At 51.6% G+C, this 21,164-nt stretch overlaps 1 protein-coding gene across 1 annotated transcript in view; it reads right to left on the bottom strand.

Annotated features, from left to right (window-relative positions):
- Nucleotides 1-661: 661 nt before the first annotated feature.
- LOC101723533 (uncharacterized) overlaps nt 662-21,164 on the bottom strand; it is a 58,101-nt gene continuing 37,598 nt past the window's right edge. Inside the window, exon 5 of the mRNA XM_087206743.1 lies at nt 662-19,901. Within this exon, the coding sequence (XP_087062869.1) occupies nt 19,810-19,901 (92 nt within the window). The 3' untranslated portion in view covers nt 662-19,809. The remainder of the gene's footprint in view (nt 19,902-21,164) is intronic.

Genomic DNA, 21,164 nt, shown 5'->3' with positions numbered 1-21,164 from the left:
GGTGCTTGTCTGTGGATTTGCCACCATGTCTGGCTATTCTCTTATTTCATTCCCAACCAGCTGCCTTTACTTCTTGGGCCCTATCGTTTTCAACTACCGCTGGACTTGACATCCCCTAGGAGACTTTCCTGAGGTCAGGTTGGCCTCTCCTGGGCAGGTGACCCAAGGACTTCGAGGAGCATGTGGGTGAGATGAAGAAGAGAAACTTCTAAAGAGAGGGTTGTGCTGGGGGCCAAGCTGGGACGGCCTGAGACACAGCCCCTGAGCCAGGAGGGACGTCTCCCCTCCCAAAGCAAAGCAAAGGGACAGTGGCTCCCGGAGTGGTCTCTGATACTCTCATGAGATTTCTTGGCTTGGGGTTGCCAGGTTCGCATCATAGCTGGACCTGAGCATGGAGATGATAGGATGTGAGCTGAGCAACATCTGGGGCCAACTGGCCCTGCAACTGGACATGTGAGGTGAGGGCACTGGGGATGAAGGTTCCCACGCACAGGTGGATGGTGCAGCATGGGCACTGGGCCTCAGGATGCCAGGAGCTTTCCAGCTGGCAGAAAGCAATTTGCGTTCCTGTTGCACTGCCTGTGCTGGTATGTAGAACAAAGGGATCTTGGTGGGGAATGACATGGTGCGGATTATAAACATGAGGATGTGAGGCGTGACAAACTATGGTGAATGCTTCAATTTAAAACTGCGTTACAGTAAAAGGCACATGACCACTGCCCCCCCCAGTCCTCACTTGACATCACTCTTGCCGCTGTCTGAAGCACTTCTGGAATCCTCTTCTGTGAGTGCCTTTAGCTGTGCAGTCGTGGCTGCCTCCATGTCCTGGATGGATTCAAAATGTTTCTTTCACGTTCGTTTTGTCTTTGGGAAGAGCCAGTGTCACATGTTGCCCGATCTGGTGGACAAGGTGGACGAGGACACACCATCATGTTCCAGTCTGCCTTTCCACTGGATGGCTTGCAGCAGCAGCATTCACTCTATTTTTGATCACCAAAGAGGACTTCCATGATTTCTCTGTCGTGGGCCATTTGAGTGGCCCACATCCCAGCCCCTGTCCTTCTGTCACAGGGCCCGTGCTGCTGGAGTTCCACTGAGGTGAGATTCAGCATGGGCAGAAAGCAGACCCTGAGCCACCCCGTCTTCCTCTGGGCCCTGCTGCTGCTGGCAGAGGCGCAGCCCCCACCCCAGCCCCTCTCCACGACCAAGAGAAAGCCATTTTCCACCAGAGGCAGCCGAGGCCTCCACCTGCAGACCCTGAGCCTGAACATTTTCCCAAGTCTCTTCCTCCATTCCTTCTAGCGGTGATGGAGCACTGTACACAAGGAAGTCCCTGGCGACCTCACTCCTGAGAGCCACCCTGCGCAAGTTACAAAGTGAGGCTCACCCCAGAGAGCCAGGAGCATCAGTGACTCCTGAAGACCTGGGGACAGCGTGACCTTGACTCCAAACAAGCGAGCAGGTGAGAAGGGAGCCGTCCTGACCGCTGCTGCAGCCCCAGTGAGGTGGCTGTGTCCCGCTCACTCCACTGGACCGTGAAGGGGATGACACAGAGGGCACTAAGGGGACCTGGAGTACATCCTGTGCTCTGCTGGGAGCTCTTCCTGTGTCAGGACAACTGGGGGAGACCGAAGGTTAACGCGAGGGAGCTGGGCAGAGGACACGCTGCTCTGAGCTGTGACTGCTTAGGTTTCACTCACATCTCTCAAGCTCCAGCCATGACGGCCTGAACTCACTGTCCTGGAACTACCTGGCTGTAACTCCTGACTGCTTACTCCACCTTCCTATGGATTGAGCCTTGACCTGCTACCCACACCCACCTGACCTCATCACCCTCCTGTCCTGACTCAGCTGGACTCGAGTTTTACCCACACAGCTTTGCCCATCCCCTTACTACCTGGACTTTCCCTGCTAACTTTATCCATCCAGCCTTACCTTGAGGTTTTTAACCTAAAACCTAGCTTTAGCTACCAGGTTTACTTTCTTCCTGACCCTATTCATTAAGGACTCAGCCTAAATGATCCAAGCCTAATGACTGTGGGTGTTGACCCTGGGCCAAACCACCTGTACATGCCCTCTTCCTCCAGCACCATGTCCAAATTGGCCCTTCTCTGAGCTCCTCCTGCCCTCAGAGCCATGCCTTACCTACCTTCCTTTAAACACCTGGCTTCATGTTAGGCACCAGAGCTTCTTTGGCCCTTGAATATGCTCACCTCACTCAAACCTTCACCTCATTATTTCATGGTGAAGTGCCTGACCTAAGGCACCTGGCCTCCTCCAGCTGCTCCTATACCATCATGCTGGAGTCCCCTTGTCCTGAGGGTGCCCTGGCACACTGTCCCCTCCCAGACTGGCCACTACCCTGGCTGCCTTACCAACCTCCCATATGCCACTGGCTTTATGCTTTGGCCTCGTCATGGTTTTATGCACTAGATCTACACACTCAGGTCTGATCTTCACTCATCCAGTTTAACATTTTGGTTTATGTAGTCCTCGCTTACCTGCCTGGCCCAAGATCCTGGCCTCAGGGACCTTGTAGGTCCCTGTCCCTGTGATGAGCGATCTCTTAAGCCCTGACCCTTACCGACTTCAGCTTACACACAGGCTTTGTGGTTTGGCCTCACACCTGGCCAGACCTGGCAGACCTCATTTTGTTCCTGGACTCATCCACTGAGTTTTGAGGGATGGCCCAAGCGATGCTTGGTTAACTGCCATGGCACCCTCACCCTTAATTCCCTGGCCCAAGCCTTACATGCCTACAGATCCCACTGGGTCTGTGCATACCTCCCTTACACAACTACTGTTATGCATTGGCTTTCCAACCTGATGTTTGTGCTTGGCCTCATTTGGCACCTGCCTTTAACCTGGGTGGGCAAAGTCTTGGCCTCGTGATCTGCTCTTAGTGGGTTGGCCAGTGCACCTGCCCCAATATCCCTGTGCCATAGAGGGCCTGCTCCTAGTGCTCCTGTGGTGCCCAGAGCACACCACTGCCCCCAGCACCCTGCACTTAGAACCATGGTCTGCCCACCTACCTTACTACACATGGACCTATGCTGGTCTTATCATGCGGCCTCATCAAACTGACCAGAGCTACCTTCTGACTTGTTCACTCTGAGCCAAGTGTGGCCCTAGCTTTCTGGAAGCCCCGCCCAGCTCACCTGCCCCCCAGCACCCTGTGCCTAGAGCGCCTGCAGCCAATGCTGGGCCCTGTGACTCTGGCTCTGGTTCCCAAACCCCAGTGCTGCTGCCCTCGAACCCTCTCATCACTGACTGTGACACGCCTGGCTTTCTGCTTTGCCCAGAACCCCTGGCTTTCCCTTCTGGGCCTCCTTTAGCTCCTGATTTTGCTCACCTACCAGGCAGCCAAGGCCTGATGAGTCCACGATTAACTGCTTGTCCCCGGTGACTTGGCCTGGGTGCCCCAACACTGCCCCCTCTCTAGTGCCCGTGTCCTTAGTGCCCCTCTTCCTGAGCTCCTGTATCTTACCCACCAGGCCTCATTCCACTCCCTGCGCTCACCCGGTTTAAACACTGGGCCTGCAGGATCCAGCCCTAACAGTTTGGCTGAGGCCCCTGCCAGAATGAACTTGTCCCTGGGCCAGGGTCCCTGATGACCCAGCCCTTGGTTATGCATGCTGAGCTTAGCCAGTTCCAATAGCAGCTGACTTTATGCTGTGGCCATTCCACCTGCCTTTCCCCACTAGGCCTTCCATAGCTCTGTGATTTTCACCATCCAGTTCAAAATCTTTACCTGGATAGTTCATACTTCATTGCCTGTTCTGGCCTGAGGTGGCTCCCCCACTTGCTGCTCCACTGTACCCTGCCTCAGCAAGCCTCAGCCCTGGGGCCACCTATCCTGGCCCTACTGGCTGATGCCCTACATGAAGCCCCACCCACCTTCAACTATGCTTCTGTTTGGTTTGGCTTCACCCCAGGGCTTCACACATGAGACCTCATGCAGCTCCTGCTTTTACCCTGCCAATGTACAGTCCTGGGCTAAGCACAGCACACATAATCCCTTCATCATAGCCCTGTACTGCTGTGCCAACCCGAGCGCCCAGTTCCCTTAGTGCCCCTTCTTGTGAAAGACCAAGTCAGGAGGCCACATGCTTTACTCCTGCATTTACCTAGATGGATTTAGGGTTCGGCCTAATACCTGGCCTTAACCACGTGGCTTACATTGCTCCTGACGCTGTGAATCTGCTTCAAGGCCATAACCTAGGGAATCCATCCACAACCTAGGTAATGGGTGGATAACGTGGGTAATCCATCCACAACAACTGGGGCAATGGCACTGGCCTGAAGCCCCCTGTCCTCCCACTTCTTCCTCCAGCACCTGTGCCACTGTGAGGCCTTGTCCGAGCGCCTCTCGCTCCCAGAGCCCATGCCTTGCACACCAGCTTTGAAAACCTGGCTCCCTGCATTACCCCCACTACCTGCTCTCATCACTGGGCCTCCTTGTGTCTCGCATATGTTCTCCCTTTCCAGAGTCTCACCTGCCTGTAACTGCCTGCCCTGAGTCCCCTGCTGCACTGTAGGGCACAGGGGAAGGGGACGTTGCCAGGACCTCTGCAGTAAGTCCTAGTCTCCTGTGAGCCATGGCAGCACACGGCAAATTACAGGAAAGGTAGAAAAATGAGACTGAGAAGAAGCTGACCTTTGGGTCTGATCAGTGCTGCTCTGGGTGGCAAAGATAAAATCCCCTAGCTTGCAGCACCTCTTATTCAGTACATGGGGAAAGAGATATAACAAGTGAAATGCAGAGTTCAGTACTTCACATTGGGATAAACAAGGTGTAAAAAGACTGGGTGGGTGGGGAGTGGAAATCTAAGAACAATGAGGAACTATGCAGATGAAGATTTGGTTCCTCCCTGGTGTCTCCCGCAGATGTGATCTTGTCCTGGAGCATTACAGCATCAAGAGATCACTAAAGTCTCAGTTGTGACCCAAGGCCAAAATGGAATTATGTCTCCCAATGCTGTAGCTGGCCTGTAGGTGGAAGAACTAGGCCTACTCAAATGATTTTTCCCTAGAATTATGTAGCATTGCTCCCAACACTACACCACGGGGGCTCCTGTAACACCATGTGGCCCAAGTACACCCTGCCCTCACTGTCCTCTGCTCCCACTGTGCCTTCCCATCTCTGGCCTCTCCCTGAGTGATCCTACAACTCACTGACCTCCCTACACAGTGGTCTTGATGCTTTGGCCTTACCACAAGACCTTACCAGGGCTTATTTAGGTCTGACCTGAATCACCCAGGGTAAGGTCTTGGCCTACACAATCGCGTTTAATGGCCTGGTCCTGGTGCCCCTATCCCTAGGTGTCCATCCTCTGCTTGGCATCCCCTTTAATGCTATACCTTACCACCTCACTTTACAGAAAACTTCATGCTTTGGCCCCATACCTGGCTGGACCAAGTGGCTTTATTTTGCTCCTGGCCTCGGCAAGTTTCAAGTGCCAGCCAAGTGATGGTCACATACCAAGCTGCTCAAAGCCCCTGCCTGCTGCATCTGCCTCATAGCAGCCTGTGCCTAGAGCCCCGCTCCCGTGTCCCTGTGCCCATGCCCTTAGAGCACAGAGCACCCACGCCCATGTCATCCCCACTGCATTGTCCACCCTGGCTTTGTGTTTGGGGCCTACCCCTGGCCTTAGCCACCAGGCCTGACTGAGTTATGTACTCATTTGTGTCTTGCCCTAAGAGATCCAGGTAGACCAAAGCTTCCTGGCCAAAGCTCCCTGGCACTTTTATTCTGTTACTGGCTCCTCTTCCCTTCTGTACCACCACCACCACCACCAGTGCCCTGTGGCAGGCACTACATTCTCATGTAAGTCATTCTTGTGGACATCTGGCTTTATGCTTTGGCTTTTTCCATCTGGCTTTTCCTTTTAGGTTTGCTTCACTTAGCTGAGAAATGAAACTGATGGTTAAAATCTTGGCACCAATAACCTGTGTTAAGCAGGTTGAGACAGGTATTTGCCAAAGCTCTCTGTCCCGATGCCCTGGTCTATAAAGGTCCTGCCCCTAACACTCCTGTGGCTGCCTAAGCACCTCATGTCTTAGACCCCAAGGCTACCTGCCTGCACATACAAACCTGGCTTTATGCTTTGGTCTTCCCTTGTGGCCTTTCCCACTGCACCTTAGTTACTTACTTGACTGTTCACCCAGTGTAAAATGTGGACAGCAGGATCCAGGGTCAACACCTTTTCAGAAAGCCCCTCCTAATCCATCTGCTCCAGAAGACTGTTGCACACAGTGAGCCCAGCCCTGGCTCCCTATCCCGTGTGCCCCTGCCCTGAGTACCCACACCTATAGTTCCTCATGTCTTCATGCCTCATTTCTACCCACATATTGTGACATACCTGGCTTTATGTTTTGGGCTGAATCCCTGGTATCCCCTTGCAGGCCTGCTTTAGCTCCTGATATTGCACACCAGCTATGCAGTGTAGATCTGGGGAGGCCACGCATAACTGCCTGCTCGAATCCCTGTGAATCCCTCTGCACCAATCCAGCTGCTTCCTCACGTCCCGCCCCAAGTGGCCCCTGCTTCCAGTGGCCTAGGCCCTTACACCCCATACCTTGCTGAGTTATCTATATATCTGGTGTTACCCTTTGGCTTTATCCCCTGGCTTTACCAAATAGACATAACTTAGTCAGAGATTTTCTTCATATAATACACAGTCTTCAGCTACATAATGCAAGTAGAATGGATTTGCCAAAGTCCTCACTACCTACTGCCCATGCCTTAAGTACCACTTTCCCTAAAACACATTCCGGGAGACCCAGGGCCTTACCCACCTGTCTTTCCACACTTAGGTTGATGATTTGACCTAACATCTGTCAATTCCCTCCAGGCCTTAATTTGTTCCTTATTCTCACCAAGTTGAAAGTCTCTGGCCTAAATAATTCATAGTTAGGAGCCTGGCTGACCGCCCTCAACTGGTCTCACGGCCCATGCCTGTCCTACACCTGCCCTGTCACTCTCCATTCCCATACACACCTTGGCTAAACACCCTCCATGTTGGTACCTGGCTTCATGCTTTCCCTTTCAACCTCATTTTGCACTGTGCATACTTAACCCTTGATATATCTCCCCAGGTTAAAGCTTCTGCCTGGTAAGTCCACAGTTAACTGCCTGGCCTGGTGAATAAGAGTGCTGTCATAAGGCAGCTACTCCATAGTACACTGTCTGGTGAATCGTCCACCCTAGTGTCTCTGCCATTAGGGCCTATGTGCCAAGATCATTGCCCTTATGAACCAGGCTTTCTTCAGCTTTTGAAGATGCTCATTCTGACCCAGGCTCAGCAGCCTTTGGGACCCCTGGCTGAAGACATTTGTTCTGTAGAATTGTTCATCCAGGTGGGAATATGACTAATGAACTGCCCTTTGTATCCCAACCGGCAGTAGTCACACCTGCAGCACCTAATGGTCTCATACCTAGACACTACCTGTCTGGTGTGACATAACTAAGATTAATATTGGTACAAAACTCTGACCTTCCTACCATGCCAGGCGTTCTGTACCTCCCAACTACACTGCCCAGCCAGATTGTGCAGCTGACTGCTGCATGCATAACTTCCTAAACAAAACCCTCTGAGAAGATCAGAATGCTCCCTAAAACCTGCTACTAGTGGACCCTCCTTCCAATGCCCATGCCTCTGCCTTAGTGCCACTGCCCCAAGTACACCCAGCCCTAGCCTTAGGTGTTCCTAATCCCACAACACCCACCCACCCTTCCCAAGGAGGCCTTGTATAGCTCCTGAGTTTGCTCACCCGACATGGAATCTTGGTCTGACCTGTGAAAGCATAACTGCCTGCCCAAATCCCTTGAACCAACCCATCCACACCCTTGCTTCCTGCCCTGGTGGCACCTGATTCCAATGGCCCAGGCTCTTCAGCCCTGTGACTTAACAGCTACTTACACACATACTGTTAGTTTTTGCCTTTTTCCCTGGATCAGCCAAGTAGACCTCATTTTGCTGTATAATTTATTCACCCAAGGCATTGTTTTGGCCTATGAAATCCATGCTAAGTGCATTTTAAAGCCCACAGTTCCCACTGCCCATGCCTTTATGGCCACTTTCTTTAACAGTGGATTTCCTGAGACCATGGCGGGCCTTACCCAGCTTCCTTTTCCCAGCCAGCCTGGTGCTTTGCCCAGACATCTGTCAATTCCACCAGGCCTTCTTTTCACACCTGCGTCTTCTAATGTAGTTGAAAGTCTGGGCCTAAATAACCTGCTTAACAGCCTAGCTGAGTTCTCTCCCAGCAGAACCTGTCTCAGGAGCCTGCCCTTCCATACCTGCACTTAGCTCTCTGTTCCCATATATAACACCCTTTGTCATATCCAGTTCCCCTGGGTACCAGGCTTTATGCCTTCCCACTCAACCAACCTCTCTTTTTCAGTAGTAGGCCTCATGTTCTCAAGATACTCTTGCCCCAGTTCAAAGTCTGGGCCACGGGGAACTGCCTGGGCAGCTGTATAAGGCTCCTCCCATCAGTTACCTGCATGGGTTGGTTCATATGGCTCCTGCCATGGACCAGCTACCCCTTCGACCCTGTCTGGGGAACACCTCCCCCTAGTGGCCCCTGCCAAAACTGCCCTTACCCCTGGAACAGGTGCTTCACCTGCCACCTCTACACACCTGGCTTTATGTCTGGCCTTAGCCCATGGCTTCACCCACTGTGCTTCATTTGGGTCCTGCATTTACTTACCCAATATAGAGAGTTGGTCTAAGATGTACACTTCATTGCTTGCCAATCGCTGCCCAAAGACCTGATGGTGGAGCCTGTTCCTAAGCATCCTGCCCTGTAGCTCGAGTCTTTGTACCCAAAGCCCAAGCACCCTTCCCTAAGAACATAGCCTCTGAAAACAAAGGTCTTACCATCTTGCCTTTATATCCCTGGCTTTGGTACCTGACCCATTTTTGCTCATGACTGCACACCAACTTTAAGTTCTTTGCTTTAGTTATCCACCCACTTCCTATAACCTGTCCATACCACCTCTTTGTCCAGCATCCTGTGCCAGAGTTAGCTCTATCTTGATTCCTCAACCTAACCTCAGTGAGGCCATGCCCTATGAGTTAGCGTTAACCCGTCTTTATTGCTTGGCTTTGTGCATGGGCTTTCCTTACCAGACTGCCTTAAAGACGTGGCCTTACAAACCAGGCCTTCCTCGGGTCCTTGCTCGCTCACTGGGCCTCTCTCTATGCCTAGCCAAAGGCAGGGTAAGGGCCCTGTCCCTAGTACCCTGTGATCCACTTCCCTGGCATCTTCTTGCACCCAGTATCTTGCCCTTTTCACGTGGAAAAGGGGCTTGATGCCTTGGCCTCACACGTGGAAAACTCACCTGGGGTCACTGCGCTGCTGGCTTCACTCACCGAATTACAAGAAGTGGCGGAGTGGAGTGAGGTCATCACCTGGCCAAATCCCCTGTCAGGTGCCCCTGCCCCAGAGCATCTCTGTCTGCAGTGCCCTGTTCCCAGCACCCCACTTTCCCATGCCCCAAGCCCTGAGTGCTCCAAGCCCTGGAGCCCTCGCCATGCTCACCTCATTGTTCACCCCAGGCTTTGCCCCTTGGCCCGGCACCCTGGCCTGATGGAGCTTCACCCTTCCTCACCCAGTGCCGCGTGTGGAACTGAGAGTTCCATGCTGAATGGTCTGCCCTAAGACCCGTGCCGCCCTTGTCTCGCCTTGGGGACCCATGTCCTTGCAGCCCCACACTAGTGTTTACACACCAGTATCTCAGGTCCGTGGAGCCCACCCCTTACCTCAATATGTTGTGGCATCCGGTGTCCCACTTTGTCCTCATCCCAGGCCTTACCCAGTGGCCTGCCTATTAGCCCTGGACAATGCTCCCCCAGCACTGAGTCTTGGCCTTGTAATCTATGCCGTGACACTCCCAATGGTCCCTGCCCCGGTGCCCCTTGGCCTTGCTGCCCCTGTCCCTGGTTCCCATGCCAGTAGGGTCCCTTTCCCAAGCTGTGCATTACATGGGACCCCATGCCTCCCCGACCAGGGCTCTTCTTATATTGCCCCTAACTATTCTCCCCAGCTTCAGTACTTTACCTAAATAATCCATACTTGACTCTGCTAAAGCCCTTGCCGGCATCCAGCTGGTCCTTTGTGATCTCTTTGTCCAGAAAGCCCTGCCCTGGGCTCCTCATAGCAGTAAGTGCCTGGGCTCATTCCGCTTGCTGTGGCACCCGAGTTTAGGCTTTGACTCCTCAACCTCCTTTACCCTGTTGGCCTTCCTTTCCTCCTGATTTTCTTCATCCAAGTCAAAATTAGGGCCTGAATAGTCCACACTTCACTGCCTGGTGTGGTGCATGGGGCTCCTGGTGCACATGCCACTCTGTTTCTCCCTGCTGGAACCCTGCTGGCACTTGGCTCCTCTCAGAATCCTCACTTGGCTCCTTAGGCATCTGTTTGTTTGCTTTCCCCATATCCCATGGCTTCACACGTGACTGTAGGCACCTTCTGCCTATACTGTCCTGGAGTAGAGCCCTGTGCTGTGGAACACACACATGACCCGGTCCTCTTGGGCTGCCCCTGCAGCACAAACCCACTTGCCCCAGGCCCTCAGGGCTTCTTGCACCAGCAGCACAAATGAGGACCGCAGGATTTCCCTGCCTGCCTTCACACAGCTGGCTTCAGGATTTGACCTAACATGTGGCCTTAGCCCCAGGCCTTACTTGCTCCTACTCTGGACATCTACTTGAAGGTCTTAGCTGGAGTGATTCATGGACCATGACCTGCTAAGTGAGCCTGGCCAGATTCCACAGATCACTACCACCGCTTCCCCTGGGCCCACTGTTGGCCCTCCCCATAGCTCTGCGTGCCCTCGGAGCCTATACCTTTCCCACCAAGTTTACACACCAAGTCCATGCAGAGCTCTCACCCCGGCTCTTAGGACCCGCCTTCTTTATGTCTGCAACATGGGCCTTCTGACCCAGGTCAGTAGCCTTTGTGAGGCCTGAGCTGAAAATCTTTTGCTCTGTGGAGTGCTCACCAGGCCGGTCGAATTGTACTGCCCTGCCCTCTGTACTCCCTGGCCCCGTGCTCCTACCCCACACTGCCAACCCTCCTGTGAGCGCCTTGGGATACTGTAGGCCTAAGCCCCTGCCTGGCCTTCCCTACAGGCCTTCCATAGCTCCTGAGTTTGCTCACCCTCCATGGACTCCATCTGCCCTGTGCAAGCGTAACTGCCTGCCAGAACCCTCTGCACCACCCCAGAGTGGCCTTGCCTGACCCAGCTACTTATACACATGCGCTGTGAACCTTTGACCTTAGCCCTTGGACCAACAAAGTGGAACTGCTTTCCCCACAGACTTCATTCAGCCCGGACACGGTCTTGGCCTATGAAATCCATGCTCAGTGGCTTTGGCAAAAGCTCAACCCCCACTACCCATGCCTTTTCTGCCACTCTCTTTAACAGTGCCTTTCCTGGACCCCAGCAGGCCTTGCCCAACTTCCTTTTCCCAGCCAGCTTAGTGCTTTGACCAGACACCTGCAAATTTCACCAATTATTGTTTTCAAATCTTCTAATGCAGCTGAAAATCTAGTCTTAAATAATCTGTGCTTGCCAGCTTGGCTGAGTCCTCTGCCAAAGTAACTTGTCTCAGGGCACCTGCCTTTCCCATACCTTCTGTTGGCTCCCGTTCCCATATATAACATCCCTGTCTTATCCAGTTCCAGCTTGGAAGCTGGCTTCACACCTTCCCACTCAACCAACCTCTTTCCCACTACTAGGCCTCAGGTACTCCTGATATTCTTGCCCCTTTTCAAAGTCTGGGCCTGATTAGCCCACAGGTAACTGCCTGAGCTGGTGTGTAAGGCTCCTGGATTGGATCAGCTGCTCCCTAGAACCCTGTCTGGTGAGCCCGCTGCCATCCTGTCCCCCGCCTTGACTGCCCTTGCCCCTAGAACATGTGCATTACCCACCACTTCTATACATCTGGCTTTATGTCTGACCTTACCTCATGGTTTCACCTCACTGGACTCCTGCCTTTACTTCTCCAATGCAGAGATTTGGTGTAAAAATGCACCTTTCATTGCTTGCCAGTCGCTGCCCCACATACCTGACAATGGGGCGTTTGGGCAGGCCCTGATAGTAGGGCTATTTCTAAGCATCCTGCCCTGTGGCTCACAGTCCTTGTGCCTGAAGCCCACCACCCATTCCCCTAAGAGCACAACCTGTGAGACCAAATGTCTTAGCACTGTGCCTTTACATCCCGGGCTTTGGGCTTTGGCACCTGACCCAATTTTGCTCAAGACTCTGCTCAACAACTTTAAGTTCTTTGCCTTAGTTATCCATCCACTTCCTATAACCTTCTTGATGTGACCCTGGCCCCCAAAATCCTGTCCATACTGCCTCTTTCTCCAGCACCTTGTGCCAGAGTTGGCTCTATCTTGGCTTCTCAACCTCAAGAAAGCCGTGCCTTATCAGCTAATGCTAATGTTACCAGCTACCTGTCTTCATGACTTCATACATTGTCTTTCCTCTCTGCACTTACAAACTTATACACCAGGCTTTCTCTGGGTCTTGATTATGCTCACCCCATTCAGAGTCATGGGCTGACTACTCCAAACTTAGCAGCCCCACCCCAGGCCCCTGCCCTACAGCACATGCTCTCATAGTACCATACCCCATTGCCTCCTGGCCCAAGTGAGATGTAACATTATTGGTCCTGTATTAAATTCCTCCTCCCTCAGGCACTGCTCCCTACCAGGCTGCCTTCCACCACTGGTGTTACGGTTTGCCCTTAAAATGTGGCCTTACAAACCAGGCTTCCTCAGGTCCTTTCTGCACCATCTAGTGTAACAGTTGGGCCTCTGTAATCTACACCTGACCAAAGGCTGGGTAAATGTCCTGTCCCCATTGTCCAAGGTCCTCCATCCCTAGCACCCTTATGCCCTCTCCTGGCATCCTCCTACTTCCTGTGCCTCACCCACTTCCTGTGACACAAGAGGCTTCATGCCTTGGCCTCCTGAGTGGCAAAACCCTGCAGGTGTCACTGCACTCCTGGCCTCACCGAATTACAAGGCCAAGTGATGTAGTTCATCCAGGTGCCCCTGCCCAAGAGCATCTCTGTCTGCAGTGCCCTGCTCCCAGGACCCCACTTTCCCATACCCCAAGTCCTTAGTGCTCCCAGCCCTTGAGCCCATGCCATGCCCACTGCACTGTGCACTCCTAGCCCTAGCTTTGCCCCCTGGCCTGATGGAGTTTCATCCTTCTTCACCCAGTGCTGTGTGTGGGCCTGGCAGTTCCATGCTGAGCTGTCTGCCCTAACACCCATGACACCCTTGTCCCACCGCTGGTGCCCGTGCCCTCGTACACCCACCCCTACTATCCACACTCATGTGTCTCTTGCCTAGAAAGCGCATGGTTACCTGGCTTTATGGAGACCTCTGATATCCCACTTTGTCCTTATCTCCAGGCTTTACGCACTACACAGCTCTTAGCCCTGGACATTATTCCCCCAAGGCCCAGTCTTGGCCTTTGTAATCTATGCTGAATGCATTTACCTGGGACCCCTGCCCCAATACTCCCTACCTGCTGCCCTGTCACTAGTCCCTACACCCTTAGCATCCCTTTCCCAAGCAATATATTACATGAGACCTCACCAACCAGGCCTCTTACATTGCCCCTAACTATTCTCACCCAGCAGCCTTTCCCTGCTTGGCCTTACTTTGCTCATGATTTTCTTCATCCAAGTCAAAATCATGGCCTACATTGTCCACACTCTACTGTCTGCTGTGGTGCATGGGGATCCTGCCACACACACTGCTCTATTGCTCCCTCTAGAGCCCTATGGCACATCCTTCTCCCAGAATCCTCACCCACCTTTCTCAGCATCTGTTCATTTGCTTTCCCCTTATCCCGTTGCTTCATGCATACGACCACAAGCAGCTTCTGCCTTTACTCTCCTGGTATAAAGTCTGGACTAAGGAATGCTCACATAATGGCTTCTCCATACCCTGCCCTTATGCTCAGCTTCTATAATCCAACCCTCCTCTCCATGCTACAAGCCCTTAGTGCCCCTTCTCCCAGCAGTGTAAGTCATTAGGGTAAATCCTTTACTCACCTCCTTTACACATCTGCCTCTTTGCCTGGCCCTGTCCCATGGCTTTGCCCCTTACACTTTCTTCAGTGACTTTTTTATTCTCTCAGTATACTCTTGCAAGTAATCCATGTTTGATGGCTTTGCAATCCCTGCCCCAATCCCTACCCTTGTAGTCCCTTTCCCTTGTGTCCTGCCCTTGTCATTCAATCCTTCATGCTCAATGCCCTTAGTATCCCTTCCATCTAAGCACAAACTCTGAGACCACATGGCTCATCACCTGCCTTTAGGATTTGGCCATGTACCTGGCCTTCCCAACTGTCCTTATTTTCTCTTGGCTCTGCTACACAGCATGAAGTTCTTAGCTTAAGTAATCCACTCAGGACAATTTGGGAGATGGCCTAGCCTGAATCCACTTCTGCATACCACCTTTTCCCCTAGTTCCCTATGGTACCATGGGTGGTTGCTTTAGCTCCTCATGTTCTCAGAACTCATGGTTTATCTATGTTTTGTTGTTTGGTTTTTTTTTCGGTACTGGGGATTGAACTCTGATCCTTGCGCTTTCGAGGCGGGCAGCAGAACCACTGAGCTAAATCCTCCGCCCTTATTTATCTTTAATGTGTGGCTTCCAGCATTGCCATTGTTACCTGCTCTCATGCACAAGGCCTTCTTTACCTCCTAAGCATGCTCACTGCATTCAAAGGCTTGGTGAGACTACTCAGTGCTGAAACACCTGCGCTATAGCCCCTGTCCCACACCATGTGTTCCCATAGCACCATGCCCTGGTGCCTCCTGGCCCAGCTGTGCACTAAGTGGACTGGCCCCTGCTGTGACTGTCCCCATTCCTCAGACACTGCCTTACCAGCCTTGCTTTTGCCAGTGGCTTTATGCTTTGGCCTGACCCCAGGCCCTGACCCAGCAGACCTTCTTCAGATTCTGACAACTCATCCAGCTTAACTTTCGACCTCTGTAAACCATGCTCAGCCTTCAGGCTATAGGTCCTGGGCCAATTCTACGTCCCCTGTCTCCAGTGTCTCTGTTAGCCCAAGTAGGGCACCCCCTAAACCCTCCCCTTATCCACTGCACTTTACCCAAGAGGCGTAAGGCTTTGACCTCACACCAGCGGGTCCCAGCAGATCTTACTTGGCTCCTGGTCTCCCTCAAGGTTTCAAGTGATGGCCCCACTGGTGTGTGTAACAACCTGGCCATGCCCCTGCCTCAGGCCTTTGTGCCTGTGCCCTTAGCATCCTGAAGCCCTTGAGCCCCCAGCTATAACCCACCTCATTAGTCATGTTGGGTTTCTGCTCTGGCCTTGGTCACCAGGGCTCATGCAACTCCATCCTTCCTCACCCAGTGTCATGTCTTGGTCAGACTTTTGCACACTTAACTGTCTTACCTGAACCTGTGCCACACCTGCCCTACTGCTGGTGCCTGTACCCTTGCACCCCCACCCGTAGTGCTCCAGGCCACAACTGTTACCTATTCACCTTCCACACCTGGTTAGAGGCTTTGGCTTTCCTTCCTGGCATTCAGTCCTTGCCCATATTTTTCTCCTGACTTTAAACTGGGTGTGTAACATCCTGGCCTGAGTGATCTGTGCTTAGTGAGTTCACCCAATCCCTCTGTCCCAGCACGCTGCCCTGCAGAGGCCCTGCCTCTAGTGCCCCTGGGCCCGCTCAGGGTGCCTGTGCCTTTACACCCCTACCCAAAGACCCCCGGCCTCCCCACCTGCCCTGCCACATGGCTTTGTCAACCAGACCTCAGTGATCTCCTGACTTGCTTGGCCGGTATAAAGTGTTCTCTATAACATCATGGCTATCAATGTCTTCCAAGGCCCCTGTCCGTGTCACCTATGTTGTCATCCTCCTGAGTCCATTTCTGTCCCTAGGACCCATTTCCGACCCATTTTTTTGACGTGCTTGGCTTTGTGCTATGACCTTGACCTTGGCCTTACCCAGCAGACCTCTTTTTGCTCCTCACGTGCTTGTCTTGCTCAAATATTAGCCCAATTAGTGGATTTAATGGCCTGGCTGACACCCCAAGTGTCAGTCCTCCCTAGCTCTTTTCTAACTACCTTAGCACATACCCCTGTGCCCCTTGTCCCTAGAGCAGCACATGCTCACTTTTCCATCCGACTGCTGCTTTCACCTTAGCCCCTAGCATTCCCCTCGAGGTCTTCCTGAGATCCCGACTTCACCTGGCACTCCGTGATTAATGGCTTGCCAACATCCATCATCCCATCACAGCACTGCCCTTTCCCCGTCTTTATAAACTTGGGTTTATGCCTCTGCCTTGTGACCTGGCCTTTTCTACTCTAAACTTTTGGTTTTTCTGATCCATTCTTTTTTTTTACTACTGGGGATTGAACTCAGGACCTTGTGCTTGTGAGGCAGGTGGTGGAATCACCGAGCTAAATCCCCAGCCCTCCATTCTTATTAATCTGACCGTAACTCTGGACCCTTTGGCACAGTGCCTCAGTACTCTTGCCCTGTGTGTGCTGCCTGTACATCCGTGTATATATATTGATATCTGGTTCTCAGTTTTCTGACATTAGTTCACAGGGCTTTACCTCCAGGAGTCATACATCTAACTTACCTACCTGGACTGAGTAAATTTCGTATTTCTCACCCAAGCTAAAGTGCAGGCCTTACTCTTCCATTTCCAAACCTTCCCATAGTGCCCTGGACTCATCCTCTGCTTGAAGCTTCCTGGACTGAAGCTCTGCCAGTGGCATGTGACCCAGCCTAAACTACTCAACCTAAATCTTTTGTCCTTGCTTCTGTCTTGAGCCACCTGCTTTACACACTTGGGCAAACCCAGTTCTCCTTCTCCATTTGAGCTAATTTTTTTTTGGTACTGGGGATTGAACTCAGGACCTTGTGCCAGTGATGCAGGTTGGCACCACTGAGCTAAATCCCCTGCCCCATTTGAGCTAATTGACAAAATTCCCTTCCCTTGCCTTGAGCCATTCGCCCATGGGGTGCACTTCCTACCAGAGACTGCACAGAGGGCAGTCCTACATCCCCTGTCTCAGGCTAGCTGCCTGAGCTATCCAGCTGTACCCATTCGCCTCTGCCCTGTGGTTGGGACTTGCCGTTTGGCCTTGCTCATGACTACACCTAGATTTGTTCAGTGTCTAGCCACCACATGGCCTTGTTTCTTGGCTTTGCAGATACCTTTTATATCTGTCTCTATTGTCATTGCTCCCAGAACCCTTATTTTTGGTGCTGCTACTCCTAGAACCTCATCTCATTAGACCCCATGCCTTATGCATGTACCTTTGCACACCAGGATTTCGTTTGGCCTTCCCACTTAGCCTTACTTATCTCCTAACTTTACTCAGTTTGAGTCCTTGGCTTATGTAGCCTTTGCTTAACAGATGGCTGAATCTCCCTGCCTCAAGCTCTACCTGTAGAACACTGCCCTTAGCACTGTGCCCTTAGCTGTGTGTTTGTAGCAAGCATCCTTTCCCAGTACTGGTGGGCTATGTGTGGCACATGCTTCTTGCTTTCCTTAATTCCACTATATTTTATATCAGGAGTCAGACCAGAGCCTTATGTGACTCAAATGGGCATGCAGGTAGCAGAGTCAGGCTACTATTGCTCCTTTGTTAATGGCTGTCACTGAGGCCTAAGTCCTGGTCTGTAAACTGGGAGGGCTCTGCTGAGTAACATGCAGCTGAGGTCAGTGTGACCCCAATTAAAATCCCTTCTCCTGAATTATAGCTTCTCACTGGCCTTGTGGGTTACTTGCTAATTGCAGCTGTTCCTAGTACCAGTTTCTTCTATCCTAGCAAGATAACCAGTGCCTACTCCCTGACAGCCCTACCTGGTGCCATCATGCCAGGTGTTCAGCAGCATTTCACTAGATGCCTTCAAAGCTCCCTAGCTCCCTAGTCCTTCCCACAGTTGTATTCAGTAAATACAGGCTGTGCTTGGGGTTTTTGTCTTTGTTGTCATGAGCAGCACTTACCAGGTCCCAAGACCCAGCCTCATCACTCTTAAGTCTTGTTTCTGTCTGTTCTTTAATTTGCCTTGTGCTGCGGTAGCTCGCAGACCAGAACCCATGGCAGAGGTCCTGATAACCTCCCATTCCCCATTCCCTACACATGTTCTTCATCACTTGGCCCAACCTCACTGGACTTGTGTTTCCTTGCCTGGCCTTACTTCCTTAGCTTTACCTTTCTTCGTGACTCCCCTGGTGTTAACCATCAAACATTATTCAGATGGTATCAGTCTCCTGTCCAAAAGTCCTTTCCATAGGATCTTCACTGTAAACATCCCTTCTCCACACCCTAATAATGCTCTGATGTAGACATTCCAGATATCTGACTGTGGAGCTTCCTGGACTGGGGTGTGCCCAGAGTGGGCATGGCAACTCTGCTCCTCTTTCTCAATCTGTGCATCCATGAGATAGCTAAGATCAGCCTACTAATGTCCTGGTGCAGGAGAAGAAATTTCTGGGGATTTCTCCTGTTCATCTACAAGAATATTAAGGTCAGCCTGCTAATGTCCTCATGTAGGACAGGGCAATGGGCCTGTTTACCTACAAGGATACTAAGAAGCCTGCTGATATCCTCATGTAGGAGGTGGGATTGTTGGGGATTGTCAGTCTGCTGATATCCGCCTGCAGGACAGGGAAATGGAACTGTTTATCTACAAGAATACTAAAGTAATCCTGCTGATGTTCTCCAGTAGGACAAAGGAATAGACTTCTTCATCTACATGAACACTCTGGTCAGCCTGCTGCTGTCCTCCTGCAGGAGAGGGGATTGCTGAGGATTGTACCTGTTTTATCTACAAGGGTACTAAGGTGACTCTTGCTGCCCTAATGCACGAGAGAAGTTTGCATCTGTTTACAAGGATACTATGTCAGCCTGCTGATGTTCTCTTGCAGCAGGGCGTATTGCACCTTTTTAACTATAAGGATATTAAGGTCATCTAGCTGATGTCCCCATGTTGGAGAGGGAATTGTATTTGCTGATCTACAAGGATACTAAGGGAAGCATGCTGATGTCCTCCTGAAGGACAGAGCAATGGAGCTCTTCATCTACACAAATACTCTGATCAGCCTGCTGATGTCCTCATGCAGGAGGGATAATTGCTAGGGATTGTACCTTCCATCTACAAGGATACTAAGATAAGCCTGCTGGTGTCCTCGTGCAGGACACAGTATTGTATCTGTTTACCTGAATACTAAGGTCAGCCTGCTGATGTTCTCATGCAGGAGAGGGAATGGTACCTGTTGATCTACAAGGATACTAGGGAAGCATGCTGATGTCCTCCTGAAGGACAGAGCAATGGAGCTGTTATCTACTCAAATACTGTGGTCAGCCTGCTGAGGTCCTGCAGTAGAGAAGATTGCACCTTTTTAACTATAAGGATACTAAGGTCAGCTTGCTGACATCCCCATGTAAGAGAAGGAGTTGTACTTGTTGATCTACAAGGATATGAAGGGAAGCATGCTGATGTCCTTCTGCAGGAGAAAGAATTGCCAGGGACTGTACCTTGCATCTACAAGGATGCTGAGATAAGCCTACTGGTGTCCACCTGAAGGACAGGGCAATGGATCTGTTCATCTACATGAATACTATGGTCAGCCTACTGATGTCCTCATGCAGGAGAGAGGATTCCATCAGTTTATCTACAAGGATTCTAATGGTTTCAATGTTTTGTCCCATCTGGAATTCAAACTTAATTGCCAGTAGAGGTGGTTAACTCCTGAGAATGGAGCACTTGGAAAGACGTCAATGGAGGAAGCTCATCATTTTCGCATTTCTGCCTTCTGCCTTGTGAAGACACAGGTCCTCTCCTCTGGGACAGAACATCAGGATGACATCTGAAAGGGAAATGCAGCCTTCAGAAGGCAAACGAGTGCACTGTCACCTGGAACTCATGTCTCCCAGCCTCCAGAACATGCCTAGGTAACCAAACCTAAATTTGGCCTTATTTACCCTTTACGGGAAGCCTGGCTGTACCCACTTTGCTTTACCCACATTCTTTCCCTGCTGGTTTTCAGCTTTGATCTTACCACCTGGTGTAACCAGCAGCTTTATTATCACCCTGGGATTTTTCAAGCAGTCGTGATCTGTCCCAATGGTGTAGCTTCGCCCTACTTACTCAGCTCACCTGCCTCAAGTGGGCTCACTCCACGGTAACACACCTGCTCTCTCCACTTGCTTTGTTTTCCTCTTAACTGACCCACCTGAACTTACCCTTGTGGTCAGGCCTAGGCTACCTGGTCTTATCCTGCCAGCTTTACGTTTGGCCTTGCTTATCTGGTGATCTTGGTTCATGTGTTTGCCTCTGCTGGGGACTGAACCCATGGCCTCCACTACCACTGAGGTATCCTGGCAGCCTCTTCACTCTCAATTGCTAGCCTTCATTCTTGATTCTTCATGCCTGGCCACTACAGCGCCCTCCCAACCCCTCTGTCCTTGTCAGCCTGGCTTTACTCACTGACATCACTGACCTTTCCTAACAGCGTGGCCATCACCCTGAGCCTCAATCTTCTGGCCTATCCTTAGGCTCAACTTCTTAGCCTTACATAGCTGCCTTGCTGTAAATGCCTTTACTCTGTCCCATACCCAGCTGACCAAAGCCCATTTAAGCTGACTTTAAGCTTTGGCCTTAGGGTGTGGTGTCAGCCATGCAACTTTATGTGGCCTCAACCTGTGGGCCTTGCCCCCTGGCTATACACATCTGACCTTATTTACTTCCTGACCTCGGGCCTGACCCTGCCCTCTCGGCTGCTTCCCCACCTCCCCAACCCTTGGCTCAGCTTCTTCACCTTAGCTACCTGGCTGACCCTAGGCCTAGCTCCTGACCCTATGCCCGATTTTAGCTCTCTGGATGTATGTGTTCCAGTGTCCTTAAAACCCCAGGTCCTTACCTACCTGGCTCTAACCACAGCTGTCTTCATCTTTAAGCCTTTGTCTTGTTACTCTGTGTCAGCTACCCAGCTTCATTTAGCATCAACTTCTTTGCTCCAAATTCACTGTCCTCCTCCACCTTTTGCCTAACCTTTCCCACTCGGCCTCATTCACCTCAATTCCACCTCCTTCCCTATGTACCTGCCTTCCCAAATGGTCTTCATCACGTG

This window comes from Heterocephalus glaber, unplaced genomic scaffold, assembly GCF_053883595.1.
Source record: "Heterocephalus glaber isolate CG9 unplaced genomic scaffold, H.glaber_assembly_v1.0 deba00000678, whole genome shotgun sequence".
Taxonomy (NCBI): domain Eukaryota; kingdom Metazoa; phylum Chordata; class Mammalia; order Rodentia; family Bathyergidae; genus Heterocephalus; species Heterocephalus glaber.
Note: the sequence above shows the minus strand (reverse complement) of the source record. Positions and strands in the feature narration are given on the sequence as shown.